Source organism: Triplophysa rosa, linkage group LG1, assembly GCF_024868665.1.
Source record: "Triplophysa rosa linkage group LG1, Trosa_1v2, whole genome shotgun sequence".
NCBI lineage: Eukaryota > Metazoa > Chordata > Actinopteri > Cypriniformes > Nemacheilidae > Triplophysa > Triplophysa rosa.
Genome location: NC_079890.1, coordinates 37,653,573 through 37,676,745, shown reverse-complemented (window position 1 = coordinate 37,676,745; position 23,173 = coordinate 37,653,573). Strand labels below are relative to the sequence as shown.

Below are 23,173 nucleotides of genomic sequence, written 5' to 3'. Positions count from 1 at the left end.
CTCCTCCACACTGCACATCCCTTCATCCTGAAACCTGCATCTGAGACGGCGACGTCGTCCTTTCGCCTGAGCCCTCGACCCGACTGAACACAGTCACCAACTTCACCTTTTTCAACTCCAGATCTAACACGCACATACAATTCACAAATAGGGTCGTTTTCATATATTAATCAAAATGAAATATTTAGGAACATAAAACTTTTATATTGGTATAAAGGTGAAGTGTCATTTCTGTGCCACTGGTGTGCGTAGTACATCTTTGCTACCTTTTGTGTATTTACCGCTAATGGCTAACTCTTATAAAAAAGAAAAAGTGTTAGGGTCGTTTTTTAAGAAACACGCATTTTACTTAGACATACACTTCTGTTTAAAAGTGTAGGGTCACTTGAGTGAAATGTTTCAAACATTTTTGTTTCATTCATTACACGACTTGTTAAAATGAATGACTTGGACTGAATAGTAAAGAAAAGGCAGTCAATAAGAGGTCAAAATAGACATTACTCCTCACGAAGCGGCTTGATAAAAAGACAAGAGAACATTTCGGTAAACTCTAGACAAAAGATGATAAAATATAACATTGTTTTATAACACATTATGTGGGATTTTTCACATAGTTCCTAAAACTACATTTGTGTTATTCCAAAGTTTATTATTCTGAAATAGGGAAAAAATGAGTAATTGACGCTAAATCTATGTAGTAAATAAGCATGTTAAACGTACAAAAATGCACATAAAAACTCATTAAGGACATTGATTAATGGGCTATGTGACTGGAAAATCCTGTAAATGTAAAGATTATAAAGGTTGATTCTATATTATTTATATATTTACACTTTTCAAAAGTTGTCTATTGCATACAGTATAAGACTGGCATAGAAACTATTTTAACATTAAAAGTTTACATTTATTCATTTAGCAGAAGCTTTTATCCAAAATAACTGACAAATGCGGGAGCATTTAAGGGATACTTCACCCAAAAATGAAAATTCTATCATTTACTCACCTTCCAGTTGTTCCAAATGTGTATAAATGTCTTTGTTCTGATGAACACAGAGAAAGATATTTGGAAGAATGCTTATAACCAAACAGATTTTGCCCCCCATTGACTCCCATAGTAGGAAAAATAATTATAATTTTTTTGTTCTGTTGAAAACAAAAGACATTTTGAAGAATGTTGGACAGCAAACAGTTTTGACAGTTTTGACAAAAACAGTTTTGACAACCATTGTTTTTTTCCTACTATGGGAGTCATTTCATCTTAAAGGAACAGTTCACCCCCCCCAAAAAAATCGGTCATTGTTTATTTGCCCTCATTTTAGTCAAAGCCTGTATACACAAAAGTGTGCAACACTAAAGGAATGTTGGTAGCCAATGACATTTCGGAAAATATCTTTTGTGTTCTGCAGAAGAAAGAAAGTCATTCAGGGTTTTTGGGTGAACTGTCCTTTCAGAGCCAAATATAGGCATTGTACAAGTTCATAGTACTTACTTTACTCATTTTTATATCTTCCTTTTATATATATATATATATATGACATTTTGTCAATGCGCTAAACAGTACCAATAGTTTACAAGGCTATTAGGAGGGTTAAAGGTTAAGTAAGCAAGGGAGAGAATGAAACTACATGAAAGATGTTTTTTTAATTAGACATAAAACATAGACAGTTATTGGTTAGTCAAATAAATGCGGAACAGGTTGTTTTGAGTTGTGAAGGATGCTGCAGTTCGTATGTGTGTAATCTGTGCCACTTGCTTTTGCCAGTTAAAAGCGACGGAGAACATGGGAGATTATGGGGTCATTTCATACCTGGCTGATGCTGATGGAAATGTGACTCTTGGACCTGCAACACCTTTATCCACCAGTCGTTCGGCGAAACCTCCATCCAGATCAACACCTGTCCCAGTTACACAAGCACCAACAACATCCGCACCAGTGACCCCAGTTCTACCAACATCCGCAGTTACCACAGCAACCCCAACACCTGCTCCCGTTACCCCTGTTCCACCAACACCCGCCCTAGCGACCCCATCACCACCAACACCCGCCCTAGTGACCCCATCCCCACCAACACCCGCCCTAGGGACCCCATCACCACCAACACCCGCCCTAGCGACCCCATCACCACCAACACCCGCCCTAGCGACCCCATCACCACCAACACCCGCCCTAGTGACCCCATCACCACCAACACCCGCCATAGCGACCCCATCACCACCAACATCCGCCCTAGTGACCCCATCACCACCAACACCCGCCCTAGCGACCCCATCAGCACCAACACCCGCCCTAGCGACCCCATCACCACCAACACCCGCCCTAGCGACCCCATCACCACCAACACCTGCCCTAGTGACCCCAGCATCACCAACATCCAACCCAATGACCCCTTCACCACCAACACCCGCCTCAGTTACCCCAGCACCCACACCATCCACTCCCACACCAGGTGAGGATCTCAATAAAAAGGCAGTGACTGAAACAAACACATCATCTCTGCGTAAAGGTGAGAAAGTGTGCAGACCATCAAATACATACATACATACAGTACATGATAATTCTTATAAACGGTAATAAACAATGTGGTGCTATTGTGAGTAACTTTGTTTCATATTGACTCTGCTGTAGAGTCGGAAACTTTTGGAGATCTCGCAGACTCCGTTCCTGCACCCGAGGCCACGTCTGCAGCCGAACCCGAACCTGAGGAGTCCACAGCCGCTCCTGAACAATAAACAATGAGCTGGTGTGAAACATTTAGAAAAACTTGAGTGCTAGAACTATATCATCTATATTATATGATCTAAATTAAACTGGTTGTTTTTGCTGTGACTGATATCACACAAACAATAGACCTGTGACATGTTTCAGGACTTGGTGTCTACTAGAGAACATTCTGAGTCCTTTTGTCATAGAGTACTTTTGGAAATAAATAAATAATCAGTTGCTCAAAATGATATTGCAAACATATGATGCATCTATGGAATAGTTTTATTCATTTTTCTCCAGAGAATAAAGATTCTCTATTCTGGCCATCCACTGGCGTTTAGTTAATGTCGACATAAATACACCAGGTCATTCTCTCACTCAGATAAAGATGCACGTGTCTAAATCACTGTTTTTACATTGTTTGGTAAGTAGCCTCAAAAGTTGGGTTGTTTCAACTAGTGTTTGGTAACATAAGTTCGTTCACAAGCCAGCAGGTTTTTTTTCCATATTTTACCCCACAACGGGTTGAGACGACCCAGCTTTTTGGAATGCATTTACAGCATGTAATACAAGTAAATCATAAGAAACTGTAACTAAATTACTTACATTAAAAGAATAACTTGACGTTTGTATGGGAAAGTATTTTAATTAGTTGCTCAGTAATCCCTTACACCCAACACTGATTTCAAAAGATCTGAACAGACTATATTCTATTTTATAGTCACTGCTGTTATGTTCAGTCACTGATGAGTGATGTTTTACACTGTACTGTTGATTTGAATCTGTCATATAGTAATTGAAAACAGGTCAGAGCTTTATACAACTGCAGGAAAAATTAACGGATCATTAAAAAAACAGTTTTTCTGAATGTACTAATTTTAGGTGTGTTTAGGTAAAATTATCATTTTGTTTCATTCAGTGAACTACTAAACAATATTTCTTCCAAATTTCAAATCAAAATATAAAAAAAATATATAATCAAAATAATCTTATTTGCATTTATTTGCAGAAACTGAAAACTGGGGAAACGGGTCAAAATAACAGAAAATATGTTCTGTATTTTTTCAGACCTCAAATTCTGCAAAGAAACCAAGTTCTTATTCACTTTTGAACAACACGACAGTCATATTTCTACATTTTAGGGAAAAAAAAACATTTTTTGTGTTAACCTTGATTTTTCTCACAGTTTTCATGCGTCTTGTCATGCTGTCAGTCTTTCATGTCGCTGTTGGATGACTTTATGTCGCTCCTGAGCTTTGATTTTGTTGAAATTCAACAAACACTGGACTGAAATGGCCACACAATACATATAGAAATTATATTTGAATGAAAATTTGGTCTCTTAATATTCTCTTATTTTTTCCCAAAGCTGTATTTCTCACATGAAGTCAGTTAACACTGTTATTTCAAATGTGTTGTAGTTTGGCATTTATGACATGATATCCTGAGTTCTCTGTATGTTGGTTTTCGGCATAAATGGGCATAAGTTGTTTGTACTGTATGCTGTTTGAAATAAAAAGCTCATTAATGTAAAAAAAAGCTTTGGAAAGTCAATCACATGAGTGCATCAGTCTCCTGACTTTATACATCTTAGACAGATCCAAACTGGGCCCTTGCAGTGATCGCTTGTCACTTCTGAAAGACAGTGGACCTCACATCAACATTGCATCTCTATACAAGCCAGCCAGTTAATAGAGGTCAGGGCTTTTTTAGTATCTACAACCTCAAAAAACTTATAAGGTATATTCCCCTCATAGCATTACCTAATAAAACTGCTGTTGACAATTATGCTCATACTAAATAACCATGTTATTATTTGACAGGAGTATATAAAGCTTGTGTCATGAAATGCAAATCATGTATAATTGTTGTTCAGTAATAGCTCTAATCATGACTTAGGATCTGAATAATGTTGCTGTAGTCACATGCTGATTTACAGTCACATGCTTAACTGTAAATCTGTGTGTGCGTGCATGTGTGTGGTCGTTCACAGGATGCATTGAGCAGATTTCATCTAAGAGACAGACAGTTGCACTAAACGCCTCTTATATCATTCACACTGGAGCTCAAACTTCAACAACTCAGGTGAGCAGCTAACATCATCATTTTCCACGGTAAACATCACTGTAAAAAGAAAAACTTCATTTTACAGAATTTTTCTGTTGTTATTTATTCTTTTTTTTACAGATTTTCCAAGTAAAATGTAAAAAAAATACTGAATTATACAATTTTTTTATGTATTTTTGAAATGCAGTCAAATAACGTAAAATTACAGAAAAAGACCGCAAATTTACAGGAAAACTGGGCAAATGTAATTTTACAGGTGAAAACCGTTATTTTACAGTTTATTTCTGGTGCCCCAGCTCCCAGAAAATATCTGTTTTTTAACAAGATTTGTTTTTTTACAGTTACAGTATATCCTGTAATTTTACAGGAAAAAACATATTTTACAGTACATTTCTGTTTCTCCAGCTTACAGAAAATGTCAATTTTTTACAGAATTTTTTTCAAGTGATGACTACAAACTGTAACAAATAACGCATGATCTGTATGTTTGTTGCTATGTTTCATTTGTTTGTGATGACTGTCAAAACTCATGTCAGTTTGTAGTGTTGTGATGGAAACTATGATTAGTGTTGTTAATTTTTCTATGAAGTCAACTTGTGTTTTTGATTTAAATTTTATTAAATGTACTGAATTGTCTGTAACAGTTTACGTGTGGCGTGTGGATGTAATTGGACAGAGCTGGATCTCAGTGTCTGATGTGTTTAGTGCTTCACACATGCAGAATTGAGTTTGTGTTTCACTTCTGGGGATTTACAGATAATCCACTAGAAAGGTTTTAACCCTCCTGACCCGCTCGAACAACAACAAGGGCAGAAGAAAGTGTGTCCTGACCGCTCACCTGACCGACACAAGCCAAAAGCAGCCCTTTAAAAACTACAGACATGAGTCACTGTACTATTCTTGTATAAATCTTAAAGCATCATTTATAGTGTAAAGAATGTGCTTATCATTTTTCCAGCAAAGATGGCTGCTAGATGGCAATTATTTCTTACTGTCATGCTAAAAGCAATACAGAAGATCTGTCTTTGTTTGGTGTTAGATGGTTTGTCAGAGGATGTGGTTCGGGGTGCTGAGACATCATGTGTGTCTTGTTTGGAATTAGTTTCCGCTTTGAATCGTGTCCTGTCAGGCATGTGCATTATTTGGCGTCTGTTGTGTCGGTTTAGTTACGCGTCAATATGAATCATGAGTGTTTGTCATATATGTGAATCATATGGGTGTGCTAAAAGTATGCATGTGTTTGAATGAGTAATGTTAAAAAAAGCTTTCTCAATGGATCCATGAGAACAGAGTGGATGTTTTTTTAAGATTATATATAAAATTTAAAACTGTCTTACTCTTCTTCTAAATACATTTCATGATGTTTCTCAACTCAATTCAAGTCTATTTTTATTGGTCACAAAGACTCTATTCCCACAAGTTGAGATCAATGAAAGTAGAAATAAAATATGAGGAAAATTAAGATTTAAAGAATTATAAAATGTAAAAAGATTACAAAATAATTGAACCGTAACTAATAATCTGTCAAGCATCATAAAATGTAAGATTTTGAAATCCTCTTATCCTCTACAGCTTCAAGCATTACAACAATTATTTTATACACACAATTACTGTTTGCTATTGTACAGAATATAAATAATAATTCATACATGTTTCTTTAGAGGTACGTGACAATGAAGTTTTGTTTAGGACCTACATGACCATATTTTTTCAGTATACAGTATTAGATATAAAACAAATGGGGTTGAATAAAAACAAACAATAACAAGTCAAAATGTCAAACATAATGTATTCGTGTGGCTGCTTGCTGGTTTATTGACATTATTAATACATTTCCATAAGCCAACTTTAATATTGCCATCAGTCGGGTGAAAATTTGACTAACAAATACTCGTGAGTAGAAATTTGGTTTCTGAAAATGTTCCCACCATTCTGAAGCTAAAGCAAAACGTCATACTGATAGAACACATCACCAGAAATAACAGGTATGAATATCAGATCTATATTTATATACATTTACATGTATGCATGTGGTCTGTGTTGCGTATGTAATCCTGTGGTTTCTCTGCATAAACATGAGGCTGGGAAATACTGTCACTGGTTTTTTTTTTATCCCTTTTAGGGGTTTTTTTGTCCGTACATATTGTATATGTGTTCATGTGTGTCTCAGGTGAGCAGAATGAACTATGTGGGTCAGTTGGCCGGGCAGGTGTTGGTGACGGTGAAGGAACTGTATAAAGGTTTAAATCAGGCCACTCTCTCGGGCTGTATTGATGTGGTGGTGATACGGCAGCCTGACGGGACGTACCTGTGCTCACCTTTCCACATCCGCTTTGGCAAACTGAGGGTCCTGCGCTCTAGAGAGAAAGTGGTGAGTGTGTGTATCTCACAACATGCAGTGTATCTTCAAGCAGACATCAAAGAATTCTCTAACAAAGTCTGTGACACCTGAAGGGCATTCATCTCAATGACAGTAATGAAAGTAAACAACGATTGGCTGGTCGGGACACAAGTTCAAACATAGTCTCAAACACTTTTCAGCAAAATCAACTGGTATTCATTAAATTAATTAATGACACAGTTTAGTGTCAAATGCATCAGTATTTGTTATTAATACTAAAATAAATACTACTTAAATGCTATCATAAATAATAATTACCACATTATTGCTATATTATTATTATGATTAGCAGTAGTAGTAGTAGTGATAGTAGTAGTAGTTATGATATATTTATTTTATTTTGATTTGATATTTGATATTTTTAATTTAATTTTACTTGTAATGCGCCCTTCTCATTTTTATTTGATATTTGATAAGCACAAATGATACTTAATAATTATTTAATAATTTATTTTATTTATTATACGTGCTACCACATGTTACAGAATGCAAAATAACAAATAATAAAACAAATTACATACATAACTGTCACCCAGTCGGTCTTGTCTCGTTAGTCTACCCCTTGGTGAGCACCTGGAGGTGCTCATTAAAGGGGGGGCATCTGTCACGACTCAGCCGGTATCCAGTCCGGTGCAGCCGGAGTCCATGCCGGTGTCCCAGCCGGTGCAGCAGCCGGCGTCGCAGCCGGCGATGCAGCTAGTGTCCAGTCTGGTGACCAGTCCGGTGTCCAGTCCGGTGTTCAGTCCATTGTCCAGTCCGTTGCCCAGCCCGGTGCAGCCGGCGTCCAGTCGGGTGCAACCGGCGTCCCAGCCGACCTTCCAGCCGGCCTTTCAGCCGGTGCAGCAGCCGGCCTTCCAGCCGGCGTTAAGCCCTGTCCAGCCGGCGTCTAGCTCGGCCCAGCCGGCCTTCCAGCCAGCGTTCCAGCCAGCGTTCCAGCCGGCGCCCAACCTTGTCCCGCCGACGTTCAAGTCGGCGGTCCCCCCCAGGACTTTCCCCCCTAAGTCCCCCAGAACTCCGCGCCCTCAAGCGCGCCCAGGGACTAGGACTGTTCCCCCCACAAGCCCTTGTCTGTCCCCACCCCCCCTCCCATGTTTATTATTTTTGATGTCCCACCCTAATCCTGTTGTTGTCCTGTCATGTTTGCCCTTGATTTTGTATTCATTGTTTTGCCTTGTCTTGTCTGTCACCCAGTCGGTCTTGTCTCGTTAGTCTACCCCTTGGTGAGCACCTGGAGGTGCTCATTAAAGGGGGGGCTTCTGTCACGACTCTGCCTTATCTTGTCATGGTTTTCTTGGTCCTGTGGCAGAGTCGTGACAAAGCCTTTGGTTTAGTGTGAGAAAGCCATGGGGTGTTTATCTTTTTGACACTCCATGTGTTTTCTCGTGTCCTGTCATTGGCCCCGCCCCTCTCGTTTCCTGTATTGCTTCCCTGCTGTGTTTCATTACCCTCACCTGCCCTGTGTTATTATCCCTCATTTGTGTTCCCTTTAAATGCCCTCATGTTTCATTGTCCTGTGCTCGTTGATTGTGTGCGTTTTGTATGTGCTGATGTTCTTTGTGTGCTTGTTCCTCGAGTTCCTGCCTTGTCTTGCCCGTGTTAGTAAGTTTGAGTTTTATTGATTATTTTTAGTTCTCGTTCTGCCCCATTGTGGGAAGTTTTTGTTGATCCTTTTAATAGTCTTTTGTGAAAGTGTTGTTTCCCCCATCGAGGTTTTTTTTTTTTTTTTTTTAAATAAAGTAATTGTTAACCCCGTCGCTGCCGCTGCCTGCGCTTGGGTTCTTCCGCCACGCCTGTCGTGACACATAATAGTATATATAATATAATATAACAGTATATAAAGTCACAATAATAATTACAATAATATTAAAATCTTAGACATGTTTATAGAGTTAGGGTTTTCTTACCACAATTGTTTTTTGCAGCTGTTGTTTTTATTTTGTTGTGTAATAACCAATCTGAGTTAATTTATGCTCTCCATTACTTTAGTTAGGAGGAAAATAAATATTTCTTTAACATGTATGTATAATTTTCCTGCACTTATTTTTAATGACCTAATTAGCTATTAGACACAGAGGACTTTGAGTTCACCTTTAGCGATAAAAGAAAATGGATTTGTAGTAATCAGTGTAAATAAGACCCTAGTGACATTAAACCAGACATTTATTCCAGTTCAACCAGCAGAGTTAAATAAATAAAATTAAATAAATCTATCTCTTTTCATCCTTACAGGTGGATATAGAAGTGAATGGATCACCAGTAGATCTTCATATGAAGCTGGGAGATAATGGAGAAGCATTCTTTGTACAAGAGACCCAGCAGGACAGTGTAAGTATAAATACATGATAACCACACCCATAATGATTATCTCATTTCTCATAAAGCTTTTTAATTCATTAAACAGGAGACAATTCCTGCCCATTTGGTTACATCACCCATACCATCAGACTGTGATGCGGTGTTCTGGGGACAAGAGTCAGCGGTGATAGGTTCATGTGTAGAGGGCGGGGTCATGGAGGATGACAGCACTGTGATGAGAAAGAAAAAAAGGAGAAGAAGAAAACCTAAAACGACTGAACAGAGGAAAGACGAGCAGAGCCCTCCTGGAGCAAACCAGTATTTATTTTCTCTAATTAGACATAAATGTTCACATCCCACCCAGAAATCTTCACACGCTCTCATGATTTGTTTTGACAGACACAAACACACTAATAAAGTGACACAAGTGACATCATTGATGTGTTTTTATGGTTTCAGGGTGTCGGGCAGTGAAGTGAGACAATCTCTCAGATGGTTCGACAGCTATCCTCTCTCTGACTGGCCAACAGACAGGTGCTCACACGCATTTTAGTTTATTCACAAATACAATTTTTTCAAAGAATAGTGACTCGCACATATCGCAAGCGAGCAAGCCAAAGCTGATAAGATATTTAAGAAAGAAGAAACCATAACTATAAGAGAAACGAAGACAAAGTTGGACATGCTTCTCTTCTTCTGCATGATCATTATCATCAGACTGATTCATATTTAAACATATTTATTCAGCCTTTAATGAAACTTTTCCTCCACGCATTATGAATACATTGTATTACAAACCTATACAGACAATTATTTTCATAGTTCGTATCACAACTGTATACAAACTGTAGTAAAAAGTTCAAACTTTATTTCAAAATCTGCGAAAACTTTTGTTTTTGCAAAAGGAAGTTTAAATTTGTTTGGAAATTCAACTAGATTTTCTTTCATATAATATAATTTATAAATTCGAATTTAAGTTAAAGCGACTTGTAAAGGCAATTTGTTTAACTTACAAATTCAAGGCAGCTTTTGAACTTAAGCTGGGTGAATATTTTTACAGTGCACACTTTATGACAGATTTTTTCCAATAATACAGTGTATTACGTGCTGTCTGTACAAATATTTATTAACTCTAAAGTTGCTTTGCAGCAATGCAACATTAAATTGGAATAAAATGAATCATTAATGTGGAACTTTTTTCCAGAAGTGTTCAGGAGGCCAGTTCTGCTAAGAGTGATTCAGAACTGATGAAGAAATCCTCCGACAGATCTAATCAAGACTCACATATGCAGTGGACGTGGGGAGAACTGCCAGAATCTACAAAGGTATCTTTCGTCTCATAATATGTATAAGTCCAAATAGTGGGAACCCCGTTTCTGAAACAGTTATGATGTACAGTCATGGCCAACTTTGGAAAATTGACATCTTCACCCTCTGTTCAAACATAATAATAAAAATTATACAATACTGTATGTGTTTGTGTCGTAAACTGAAGCTCATCTTTGAGAAGAATTTAAACACGCTTGACAAAAAATGGCACACAACACAACACGCGAGCAAATGCTTACTGAGTCAAGAATGTGGAGAATCTGAAGTCTGAGACTGCTTTTTTTCAAATATTTTTGTTTTGTTTATTTTTTTCTACCATACGCCTCATGTGTTGATTAAAAGCAAATATTGGGAAAAAATGGCCCGGATGATTCTCACGAAATCTTGCTTTCAATATGTCAGACATGATTTTCTTAAAAACGCACAAATTTTCTTTTATATTCAATTAAAACGAGGTATGACATGTTTAAAGGCATTAAGTGCTAAACTTTTAATGACAGTTTAACACAATTTAAAAACATTTTGACAAAAAAGCCACAAAAATTCTCATTACCGTAACCATTTAAAGCTGTCAATCTCGTAGCATGTTTTGCTAAAAACAAGCGTAGCCGTGATGCCTAACACTGCGTCTACACCAGACGCGACCGGTGCGACGCGACACGACAAAAGATATTAGAAACGCATTAGAACACATTATAATTTTAATGCGTCGCGCCTGTCGCGTCCACTGTAGACACGGTGTAAGCAAGTTTTTATTCCTCGTACATAATAAGACATTATTGAATTATACACTCACCTAAAGGATTATTAGGAACACCATACTAATACGGTGTTTGACCCCCTTTCGCCTTCAGAACTGCCTTAATTCTACGTGGCATTGATTCAACAAGGTGCTGAAAGCATTCTTTAGAAATGTTGGCCCATATTGATAGGATAGCATCTTGCAGTTGATGGAGATTTGTGGGATGCACATCCAGGGCACGAAGCTCCCGTTCCACCACATCCCAAAGATGTTCTATCGGGTTGAGATCTGGTGACTGTGGGGGCCATTCTAGTACAGTGAACTCATTGTCATGTTCAAGAAACCAATTTGAAATGATTCGAGCTTTGTGACATGGTGCATTATCCTGCTGGAAGTAGCCATTAGAGGATGGGTACATGGTGGTCATAAAGGGATGGACATGGTCAGAAACAATGCTCAGGTAGGCCGTGGCATTTAAACGATGCCCAATTGGCACTAAGGGGCCTAAAGTGTGCCAAGAAAACATCCCCCACACCATTACACCACCACCACCAGCCTGCACAGTGGTAACAAGGCATGATGGATCCATGTTCTCATTCTGTTTACGCCAAATTCTGACTCTACCATTTGAATGTCTCAACAGAAATCGAGACTCATCAGACCAGGCAACATTTTTCCAGTCTTCAACTGTCCAATTTTGGTGAGCTCGTGCAAATTGTAGCCTCTTTTTCCTATTTGTAGTGGAGATGAGTGGTACCCGGTGGGGTCTTCTGCTGTTGTAGCCCATCTGCCTCAAGGTTGTGCGTGTTGTGGCTTCACAAATGCTTTGCTGCATACCTCGGTTGTAACGAGTGGTTATTTCAGTCAAAGTTGCTCTTCTATCAGCTTGAATCAGTCGGCCCATTCTCCTCTGACCTCTAGCATCAACAAGGCATTTTCGCCCACAGGACTGCCGCATACTGGATGTTTTTCCCTTTTCACACCATTCTTTGTAAACCCTAGAAATGGTTGTGCGTGAAAATCCCAGTAACTGAGCAGATTGTGAAATACTCAGACCGGCCCGTCTGGCACCAACAACCATGCCACGCTCAAAATTGCTTAAATCACCTTTCTTTCCCATTCTGACATTCAGTTTGGAGTTCAGGAGATTGTCTTGACCAGGACCACACCCCTAAATGCATTGAAGCAACTGCCATGTGATTGGTTGATTAGATAATTGCATTAATGAGAAATTGAACAGGTGTTCCTAATAATCCTTTAGGTGAGTGTATTTTAATCGAATATTACACATGTAACATTTAAATGTTGAAAACTACCTGTATCGGTCATGAGAAGGGAAAAAGTCGTGTACACAGCGTGACAAGAGAACATCAAGTTTTTAACAAAAAAAATATGAAGTAGTTTGTTAACTTGTTAGCCATTTTAAAGCTACTAGTAGATGTGTTTCCTTACATAAAATCAAACTTAATGTAAATATATTTGTGTGTGTTTAAACCGTCATTCAAAAACGTTATGGAGGATGAGAATATCAGTGGACACTTCTTTCTTCATTTTTATTATACATGAATATTCTGTCAATCATTTTGTTGTAATGTGAGAACATCTAGAACATCCAATTGTTTATATTAATATTACATTTTTTGTTTAATTTACAACAATGTTTATTTATTTAGGAACATCAAGCACTCAATAGCAACACAAATCGGGAGGCGTTACGGTTATGAGAATTTCAGCAGAAAAAGCAATAAAATACATAAATAATTAATTCCTATGTCAAAATTATATTTTTGTACAAGGTAGAAAACACAGTTATCTTTATTAGGATCATTTTTTTGTGTTATCAAACTGTATGTTTTATAATTCAAATCTTTACTGGCATGATGTTTCAGCGGTTTGGTGTACATTACACACAGTGTTAAAAACATTGTAACATATGGTTTCTTGCTTTCTCACTTCTTTTACAAACATCCTGCAGGTCATTCAGAGAGACCGAGCACGATCCCTTCAGAACAGCAGCGCTACTCTATCAGAGAACACACACTTCAGAGTCATCCTTGATGATATGATGACACACGGTCTGCAGTCTGCTGAACGTGTCTGTCCGATCCTCAGACCTCAACCCAGAACTCCTCAACCTCACACAAACAAACCTCAGTCATCTTATCCTCTCAAAGACCACACACAAAGACCTGAACACCACGCGGGACGTCCTGCATCAGCATCACAGCATCAGACAGAGAAAACACATCTGAACACATCCAAACTACAAACACACCTGCTGGAGCATCATCCAAACAAACTGACTCCACATACGTCCAAACTAGAACCTCATATTCCCAAAGCATCATCAGACCGTGTGTGTGGACATCAACCGTCAGCTCATCCGTTGGGAGACGTGAAGGAGATCTCCCCTGAGTCTCAGAACGTCTCAGAATCACCCTGCATGAGAAAAGGTAATGAGATTGAGATTCTTGTCACTTCTTAGATAACTTTGAATTTACATCATAAGACGGTGCTTTTATATTTATACTGTGTGATACGTTTTTTTTCTATCGACAGTCTATCAGTTAGAGAATCTCAGTCTTATTGACAGTAAGACAAGACTAGAAAGAATACTAAAAACAACCAAACGCTCACTGTAAAAATAATCTGTTTCATATCATTTGCACTCCAAAAAAATCCGTACAAATAGGGAAAAATATACTGTATTAATATGAAGGAATTTTCCGTATTCATTTTTACAGTTTTACCTGTACTTTACATTTTGCACTGCTTTAAACGGCATTTTAGCATTAACAGTAATGTCCCAAAAATAAAGGAAAATGTACTGGTAATTTTCTGCCAGTACTTTATCGTTTTTTTACAGTATGGGGCAACAATCTTTTTAACAGACATTTGTGATATTTGCAGAACTTTAACTGACCCAGCTGAACATTTTAACAAGTCAAGTAATCTCATGCCTCCTTGTTGAGAAACTGTCCTGTAAATATACTATATAAAAAAAGAAAACACAAAAGAAACAAATTAAAGCTAAATTTGACTCATAGCATTGATTAAAAATCAATAAATATCATGATAATATTGTTGCTGTGAATTATTTTGTCCACAGTCATCATGTGACAGCCCTTATTTCTGTATTACATATTTTGCTGTTGGCAAGGAAAATAAGAGTGTGATAGCTCAGATATTTGACGCAGGATTGTTTTATAGACAATTTGTTAATGTTTTTTTTTTTTTGCAACTGAAACCGTCTATAACTTTTGATCTCTTGTGTTTGTGATAACATGTTATGGGGTATATGTAAAGTTATTCAAGTCTTCAGAGTGTGTTGTGTCATATGTTATGTGTGTGTTGAAGTTGTGAGGAAGAGAAGTCATCATCAGGGACCTGAAGACATTTACCTGGATGACCTCAATGGGCTGGAACCACACATAGCTGCTCGCTACTTTCCCAATAGGTACAAGCAATAACACAAAAATTGTTTTTATTAAGATTTTTAAAATTTTGTGTTGTCATCTACATTTGTTTACCTCTATAATCTACATTCATTTCACACCTATATACTCTTCATGTAAAAGCAATTTAAGGAAAATCATCACAGACACACAACTGAGAACTCTTCAGACTGGCCTGTTCCTCTGAGAAGCACTCATTATTTTGTTAATCTGTATATGTGATGTGTGTTGTCTGATGTTAGTGATCTGTTTAGGGGACACTGGGAGGAAGACTGTGAACGTTCTTCATCTCCACAGTCAGTAAGCAGCGCTACGGCCGTAGACAGTGGAACAGAGTGTTCATCTGAACCGCCTTCTGATCTGCTGTCTGTGTCTCTGTCTCTCTGTGGAGGTCTGGGAGACGATGCCAACATCAACAAAGGTACAAAAATCAATATAATCCACTTTAAATGTCCTTAAAGTCCCAGTGAAATTACAAATAACAATGCTTATTTTTTCATGAAATATTGCGGCGTTTATTGTAAATAGCTTATCAGTGTGGGTCGTTGTCTTTTTAAAATTCACGTGCCCTTATAATCTTCAGTTAAAATATGAAAATGCACTTCCGTCCTGTAAAAGTGCAGTCTCAAATGACGTCAGTTAGACGGCTTGGGCGGAGCATCTGTTAACTCCTCCCCTTCAACTGTCAGTCTGCTCCCAATTGGGAGGCTCAGAGATGACGTATTTTTGTATGCAAAACCCGGAAGTGATTTAGCATTTTAGGACTTCTGGTTCCATCGCTCCAAAGTCTATGGGTTTTTTGAATGGGTTTTTGGTAAATCGCCCAAAATAAGGTCTTTGGTAAACCAAACCTCTAAATATTTTCACGTTTTATTCTATGACATAAAACACACAAATTATAGCCCGCTTGTGATTTTTTTAAAGCTTTATTGTGTCTTAAAAATGGCGGTTGCTAACAAGCTGCTAAAAGCGACTACTTCCTTTGGCGGGGAAATTAGACGTCATCGCGCATATAAAGCTCACAAATAATAAAACATGGGCACAAATCTCTTAAAACTTAGATGTGGATTCATTCACCGAGTAATTACACACCAGGGAATACTTTTTTAATAAAGTTTGAGAGAGTTGTCGGAGGTGTGGTGGTGGTGACGTTGATATCGAGCGACCTTAAGTGTAGTCTGTTGATAGCATTGTGTTAGCTTTTTCTTCTGCCGATTGTATTTCGGCTTCAAAAGTAACAAATGTGGTGTCAACTTGTAAAGATTATATTGATAGACAAAACGTGTAAGTGTCATAACCCTTTGTGAAACACAGATCTTATTTTTTGAGATTTTCCACAACTCTACATGCATAGGCTTTCGATCGAGGGAACCCGTGCGCTTCTAACTTCCGGGTTGGCATACAAAAACACGTCATCTCTTTGGCTCCCTATTCAATTTCAAAATGCAACAGCTGTTTTACATCCAATCAAGCCGTGGTGAAAAAACAAGCCACGCCCACTATTTTTTTCATTGGAAATTCCGTTTCACTCGGAAATGTGTCAGAATAAAACGATCGCAACATCCGGTTGACGGGGACTTTAATATGGCATTTTTTAAAAAGATTAAACATTATTTCAATATTGCAAACTTACAAGTAACATGTATTTCAAATTGTTTTGTAGAGAAATTTCTGGAGCATATGGTCACACATCAGGTGTTTGCAGACAATCCAAACATCATTGACAATCCAAACCTGGTGGTGAAAATTGGCAACGGGTAAAGCAAATCCTTACATGGGTTTAAAAAAAAAAACATGTTATTTATTATCAAAACTTTAGAGTATGCAATTGCACCTGTAGAAATTATGTTGTAACTAAAGCATCTAAAAAAATCTAAACTCATATTTTAGCATCTTCAATGTTGCCACCCTTTGACTAGAATTTGTAAAATTTTACTTTTTATTCAGGGAGCCTATTGGCTGTTTTTTTGACACTTTTTTTGGTCCAATCCATTTAAAAAATATTTTTTAATAAAATGTAGATTTATAATACTAGAAATTGATATGTTGTAACAATTATATTTTTGTCTCAAGAAGTTTCAAACATTGAAGCAGATTTTTAAGGTCATTAGAAACATTTCAGTCAAGCATTTCCAAAATTCTTGACTGGTACTGTATATCAACAGCATATAATTAAGACATAAACAAAATATAGTTTGAATTTGTGTATATTATCAGATTTGTCCTATAATGTGATGTGTTTACAGATATTATAACTGGATGCTGGCAGCACCTTTCATTCTCAGCATGCAAGCGTTTCAGAAGAATCTGCCTAAGGTTTGACTTATTTATAAAGATAGAAAGTAAATAATAATAAATGACAAGTGACTGATCGGATAATGTGTTTATCTAGGCTACAGTGGAGGCTTGGGTTAAAGAAAAAATGCCAAAAAAGACGAAGAGCTGGTGGTTCTGGAGGAAGAGTGAGGTCTGTAGACTTACAGCCGCTGAAAAAATGAAGAGGCCATTTCAAAAAGATTTTCAGTTTTTCTGAATTTACTAATTGTGTTTAGGTAAAACAAGCATTTTTGTTTCATTCAGTGAACTACTGACACTATTTTTCACCACATTTAAAACAAAAATATTACTTCTATTTTCCAGAAAATGAAACAGGTGACAATAACACAGAATCTCTGTATCTTTTCAGACCTCACACTACAAAACAAGTTTATATCCATTTTCAAGCAATACAACAGTAATATTTCTACATGTACTTAGGGAAAGTTCAAAAATAATTATTTTCCATGTGATAATCTTGATTTTTATCACAGTTTTCATGTGTTTAGTCTTTGGCATTACTGTTGGATGACTTTGTCACTCCTGAGGTTTGATTTTGTTGAAATTCAACAGACAGTCTGATGACCACAATACATCTAGAAATGATGAATAAATGAAATTTGCTCTCTTCATTTTTCCGTGGCTCTATATAAGCGGACAGCACACACAAGAAGAATGGTATATTCTTATTTAGTGTATTTTTAATTTGGCAGTCACAATCCAAAAAACAAGAGACAACAAACACAGTCGGAGTCTCCCGCCATGAAGACTACAGACCCTCACAGTGAGCTTTATTCATTATTCTAGTGTTCATATGTTGTAGTTTTCTTACAAATACAAATCCATTGATTTGACGGTGAGCTCAGATGGTGATGTTTCTCAGACAGGTGACAGCAGACAGCTCGAGCGAGGAGGAATCCAGAGAACTGAACCCCACAGCGTTAGAAAACCACCACACGCCCTCCTATAAGAAATCACTGCGACTCTCATCAGAGCAAATCGTGAGAAGACCGGTCACACACAACATCTGATAATCTCCACTTTAACCTCTAAACCACATGTCTGCTTGTGTGTGTGTGTGTGTGTGTGTGTGTGTGTGTGTGTGTGTGTGTGTGTGTGCGTGCGTGTGTGTGTGTGTGTGTGTGTGTGTGTGTTTCAGGCCAGTCTCGGGCTCAAAGACGGACCCAATGATATTGTGTTCAGCATCACAACGCAGTATCAGGGCACGTGTCGATGTGAAGGAACCATCTACTTGTGGGATTGGAGTGACAAGATCGTCATATCTGATATTGACGGCACGATCACAAAGTAAAAACTGTTCGAAAGAAATGATTGATTTATGCGTACAGTATCAAACAAGTAGTTCAATTACAGAGTTCTGTTTCCTTTGCAGGTCTGATGTTTTAGGTCAGTTTCTTCCTCAGCTCGGTAAAGACTGGACCCATCAGGGCATCGCCAAACTTTACCACACCATACATGAGTAAGATCACACACACCAACACACACAAATCCACAGCGTTCGAGCCATAAACAACAATGTATTATTAATGTACAGCTGCGGAGAAAATTATGAGACCATTTCACATTTATTTTCAGTTTTTCTTTAGGTTTGTGTTTAGGTAAAATGATCATTTTTGTTTCATTCAGTGAACTACTGATGATATTTTTACCAAATTTCAAATAAAAATATTGCTTCTATTTGCATTTCTTAGTAAAAAATGAAAACTGGAGAGAACAGAAAATATGCCTTGTATTTTTTCAGACCTCAAATACTACAAAACAAGTTTATATTCACGTTTGAGCAATACAACAGTCATGTTTATACATGCATTTAGGAAAAGTTCAACAATATTTTTTATGTGATAACCTGGATTTTTGGATGTCTTTATGTCACTCCTGAGGTTTGATTTTGTTGAAATTCATCAGTTACTGGACTGGAATGGCCACAATACATCGAAAAATGCTGATTAAATGATAATTTGGAATAGTCTATTAATTTTTCTTCATTTTTTCAGCGGCAGTAATATTAAAATAAATTACAGTATGTAAATAACAAATGGAGAAGGAAGGGACGGGGTACTAGACTTTTGACTAATTACATTTTTTAAAACAATGTTTTTTTACGGTTGTTTACGTATAAATAGTTCTTCAGTTTGACTTTTGTTTTGTAACTGACAAGCGGAAAGTAAACTATAAGGGGCCATTCACACAGAACGCGTCTTTGCATTTAAAAACGCGACGCAGCGCTCAGGAATGGTTTTTAAAAAAGCCCCGCCTCCAAATTCTTCTGATTGGTCCACTGCTTTGGAACTGACATTGTTGAGCAGAGCTGGGTGTAAAAGTTGAAATTCTTTTAATTTGACAAGCTGTCTTAAAAACGCGGCACTCATGTGCGAGACGCTGCAAACGACACCAGCGTAAAGGTCTTTGCACATACAGTCAGACATTTTCGTATGCGTTTTTTCGTATTTGGCTCTCGTTTGTACGGTGTCTCTGAATTGTCAAAACGCCTCTCAAAATGCTTGCTACGGATGCGAAAAACGCAGAAAATCGAACTCAGTCCGAATGTTTTATGACAGACGAAAATATGGTAGGCAGTGTGTAAATGTGATTGAGGCAACGCGTGGTCGTATTTATTTTTTTACGTGCAGAAATTTCGGACGCAAATTTCGGACTCAATGCGCAATGGCCTTTACGGTCATGCACATCAGTCAAACGCACGTTTACAAAGAAAATCAATGGAAAAGTAGCGCATTGGAATGGAAAAACGCGTTCTGTGAATGGCCCCATACACTGCAATTTTAGGAGAAACATCCAAGACCATGTTAACACTTGAAACACAACTGAGTTTTTAGGATTGATTTTTTTTAGAAATGGCTATAAGTTTCTCTACTGTTCTGCACGGGCGATTGGCATGGCGGGCATGACCAGAGGTTATTTACATTGGGTTAATGATGAAGGCACCATCTTACCAAGAGGACCTCTGATGCTGTCACCCAGCAGTCTGTTCTCTGCTTTCCACAGGTACACACACACACACAAACACGCTAGAGAATCTTATCACCAGTGTTTTATCTGACAGAAAACCTTTCACATTATGAATGAGGGCATGCAGAACATCTCAGCCGGTTATCATCAGACAGATATATACTGTGTAAACACCTCATTTGACACTTTAGTTATACTTTGAAATGACTGACGTGAGATAAAGTTGCATTCCTCTCTCTTTCTCTGTCAGGGAGGTGATTGAGAAGAAGCCGGAGATATTTAAGATTGAGTGCATGACAGACATTAAGCATCTTTTCCCTCAGAATTCACAGCCGTTCTATGCGGCCTTCGGCAACCGCAGCAATGCAAGTATTTATTTTGTATGAAATTATTTAATAGCCTTAACAATGAACCTTATACAATTACAAAATTAACTTTTAAGCAACACGAGATTATTAAAAATGACCTTTAGATAAGTAGTGACCCAAATAAAATATCGGGACACTTAAAAATACGTAAAAAATATGTATCTGCATCTGACATTCACACATTGTTCATTATATCATGTTGTTGTCAAATTGTTCCGTTTTTGTTTATTTCAGGATGTGTTTGCCTATAAACACACTGGTGTTCCTACGTGTCGCATCTTCACAGTGAACACGAGAGGAGAAGTAAATCAGGAGCAATGCAAAACACTCAAGACATCGTAAGATCACAGCACAAATTTCACTTTTACGTACACGTGTACTTTTTTTTTTATTTAACATCAGTTGATGTTTGTGTGTCAGATACAAGCGTCTGAGTGAACTGGTGGATCACGTTTTCCCCCTGCTGGACAGAGAGCACAACTCAGCGTTCATCCACCCAGAATTCAGTTCGTTCTGCTTCTGGAGGGAACCCGTTTCTGAAGTCTGTCTCGACGATTTGCTTTGACGACATATTTCTTCAGAGGCACGTGTCAGATTGAGAAGTTGTCTTTTAGATGGAGTTTCGTGAATACAGAATCGAATTATCGAAGCCGACAAAACAACAGTGAAAAGTGATGCATTATGCAGATTTATCAAAGAATCAATATGCTGTTGTTAAAAAAGCTTTAATTTATAACAGGAAGCTTATTTGCACATTTTTTTGTAGCACTTGTCATATCAATTCAAATGCCTTTGCTGGTGTATATACTGTTGCCGTACGTTTCTTTTCCGCACAAAATATATATTAAATTGTAAAGACAGTAATAAATGATAAATGAAATGCATCGATGAACATGCCATTTAGACTTCAAAAACACATTTTGTCTCACTGGAATGAGGGCAAATACATTCATGTAGATTATAAAACGAAAATATGGAGAATCAGCCATACATTCTGCATACAGTAGTCCTGTTCGTGTACAAATGACCGCACCAGTGATTAAACATTCAACATGACCGTATACAAAAACACATAACACGTCTTTCACGAATAACTGAAATCTAGTAGTTAATTTGTAAACAAAGTATTGAGAGAGAACCCTATGGATGGGTTTAAGTTATGAGTAATACTTTACAAAAAGGTTAAACTTGTTGACATTAGTAAATGCTTTAGCTGACATGAACCAACAATACAGTTTTTAGCATTTATTCATTAAAAAGTTAGATTTTAAAATGTATTAGTAAATGCTGAATTTAACATGAACTAATATTAATAAATGCTGTAATATTGTTCATTCCCTGTTGAAAAAACCTGCATGTTGGTTAAGTATGTTTTGATGCTCGTCCTTAGCTGGTTTAAGCTGGTCAAACCAGCATCAAAACATACCCAACCCAGCATACGCTGTTTTTTTCAACAGGGTTGTTAGTTTAAGTTAGCCAATGCATTAACTAACGTTCACAAAAATAACCTTATTGTAAAGTGTTATCTGAGAAAAAAGCAGACAACAGCAAGAGAGTTTGAATTCGGTCATCTGGCGGCATAAATTCTAGTACACGTTTGTGTAATTTAAATGACAGAAAAAACCCTAACTAGCTTGTGCTCAGAAGGATTCGGGTCACGTTGGAGTTGTAAGGTTTTATCTGACGTACGTTCTTGGCGAAATTGAGTTATTCACATATTCTTATTCTGTGACAACTTATTTACATTTACATTCTTTACGCTGTGCATTTTGGGACTTTTTTAAAAAGCGAAAATGTTCTATCCACAAAGTCCAATGCAATGCAAAAACTTTGAAGCTCAACAACTCAAAACTGCTCAGAATGCAGATAGAAACATGTAATTCCAAAATCTACGAAATCATGTCGTTTTTGTGTAGTTATTCGGATCACAGTCAATTACTTTACTGACTTCTGCTTTCAAACAAACATCAAGTGCCCCACCAGACAGACCTATTTTTTTGCCATTTATGTTAAGCTATAGTTTTTTTTTCAATGGATGCTCATTTTGTTTAGCTTCTGTTCTGAAAGGAAAATATAGACCACTTCACAAGATGTAAACACTGATCAAGAAGCACTTCCGGTTTGGTTTTATTATTGTAGCCTATTATTGTATTGTATTATACATCAGTTTAAAATTCTTACATGGTTATAAATGTTCTGATTGTTGTATTTTGTTTAAATGTTTGTGTAAACAGGAAGTTCTTCTGGACCAGCGTTTCTTACGTCTCCCGAAGTGGTCTATACAAGGCCATGAGACAATTGGTGAAAAGGTTTCTCTTTGGCATTTTTTTCAACAATAATGAAAAGTTTAAATTGAAAAACAAACTAAACATAAAATGATTAGTTTTAAAATGATAAGTGTTTTTAATATGTATTGGTTCATTCTTCTTTTACACTTGAGCTGACATAAACCTCATGACTCATGCCATAAAAATCTTCATATTAGATTTTCAATCCCAGAATTTCCAA

The 23,173-nt window shown here is 37.3% G+C and overlaps 1 protein-coding gene across 7 annotated transcripts; it reads left to right on the top strand.

Moving 5' to 3' along the window:
- The first annotated feature begins 4,702 nt into the window (after positions 1-4,702).
- LOC130558166 (phosphatidate phosphatase LPIN2-like) lies at positions 4,703-23,168 on the top strand. Of its 7 annotated transcripts, XR_008963400.1 has the most exons (21): positions 4,738-7,142; positions 9,402-9,497; positions 9,574-9,785; positions 9,927-10,001; positions 10,672-10,792; positions 13,514-13,991; positions 14,896-14,995; positions 15,236-15,414; positions 16,657-16,750; positions 17,240-17,309; positions 17,386-17,460; positions 18,020-18,093; positions 18,193-18,310; positions 18,469-18,617; positions 18,703-18,789; positions 20,181-20,333; positions 20,548-20,662; positions 20,900-21,003; positions 21,086-21,248; positions 22,900-22,974; positions 23,151-23,168. XR_008963400.1 is itself a non-coding variant. In XM_057340478.1 (20 exons), the coding sequence occupies exons 2-20, from the start codon at positions 6,951-6,953 to the stop codon at positions 21,228-21,230; spliced, it is 2,637 nt and encodes an 878-aa protein (XP_057196461.1). In that variant the 5' UTR covers positions 4,703-4,789; positions 6,942-6,950; the 3' UTR covers positions 21,231-23,132. The 7 variants fall into 7 exon arrangements, 6 of the variants coding, with proteins under 6 accessions (XP_057196461.1, XP_057196428.1, XP_057196445.1 ...); XM_057340478.1 differs by lacking the exon at positions 23,151-23,168 and having other exon boundaries at positions 4,703-4,789; positions 6,942-7,142; positions 21,086-23,132; XM_057340445.1 differs by lacking the exon at positions 23,151-23,168 and having other exon boundaries at positions 22,900-23,134.
- Positions 23,169-23,173: the final 5 nt, after the last annotated feature.

Bases quoted from the DNA above. Each gene is read 5' to 3' on its own strand.
- LOC130558166 (XM_057340445.1), top strand. From the start codon at position 6,921: ATGTGTTCATGTGTGTCTCAGGTGAGCAGAATGAACTATGTGGGTCAG. The intron at 10,002-10,671 runs GTGCTCACACGC...ACTTTTTTCCAG, and splicing joins TCTGACTGGCCAACAGACAG to AAGTGTTCAGGAGGCCAGTT. The intron at 21,004-21,085 runs GTAAGATCACAG...TTTGTGTGTCAG, and splicing joins TGCAAAACACTCAAGACATC to ATACAAGCGTCTGAGTGAAC.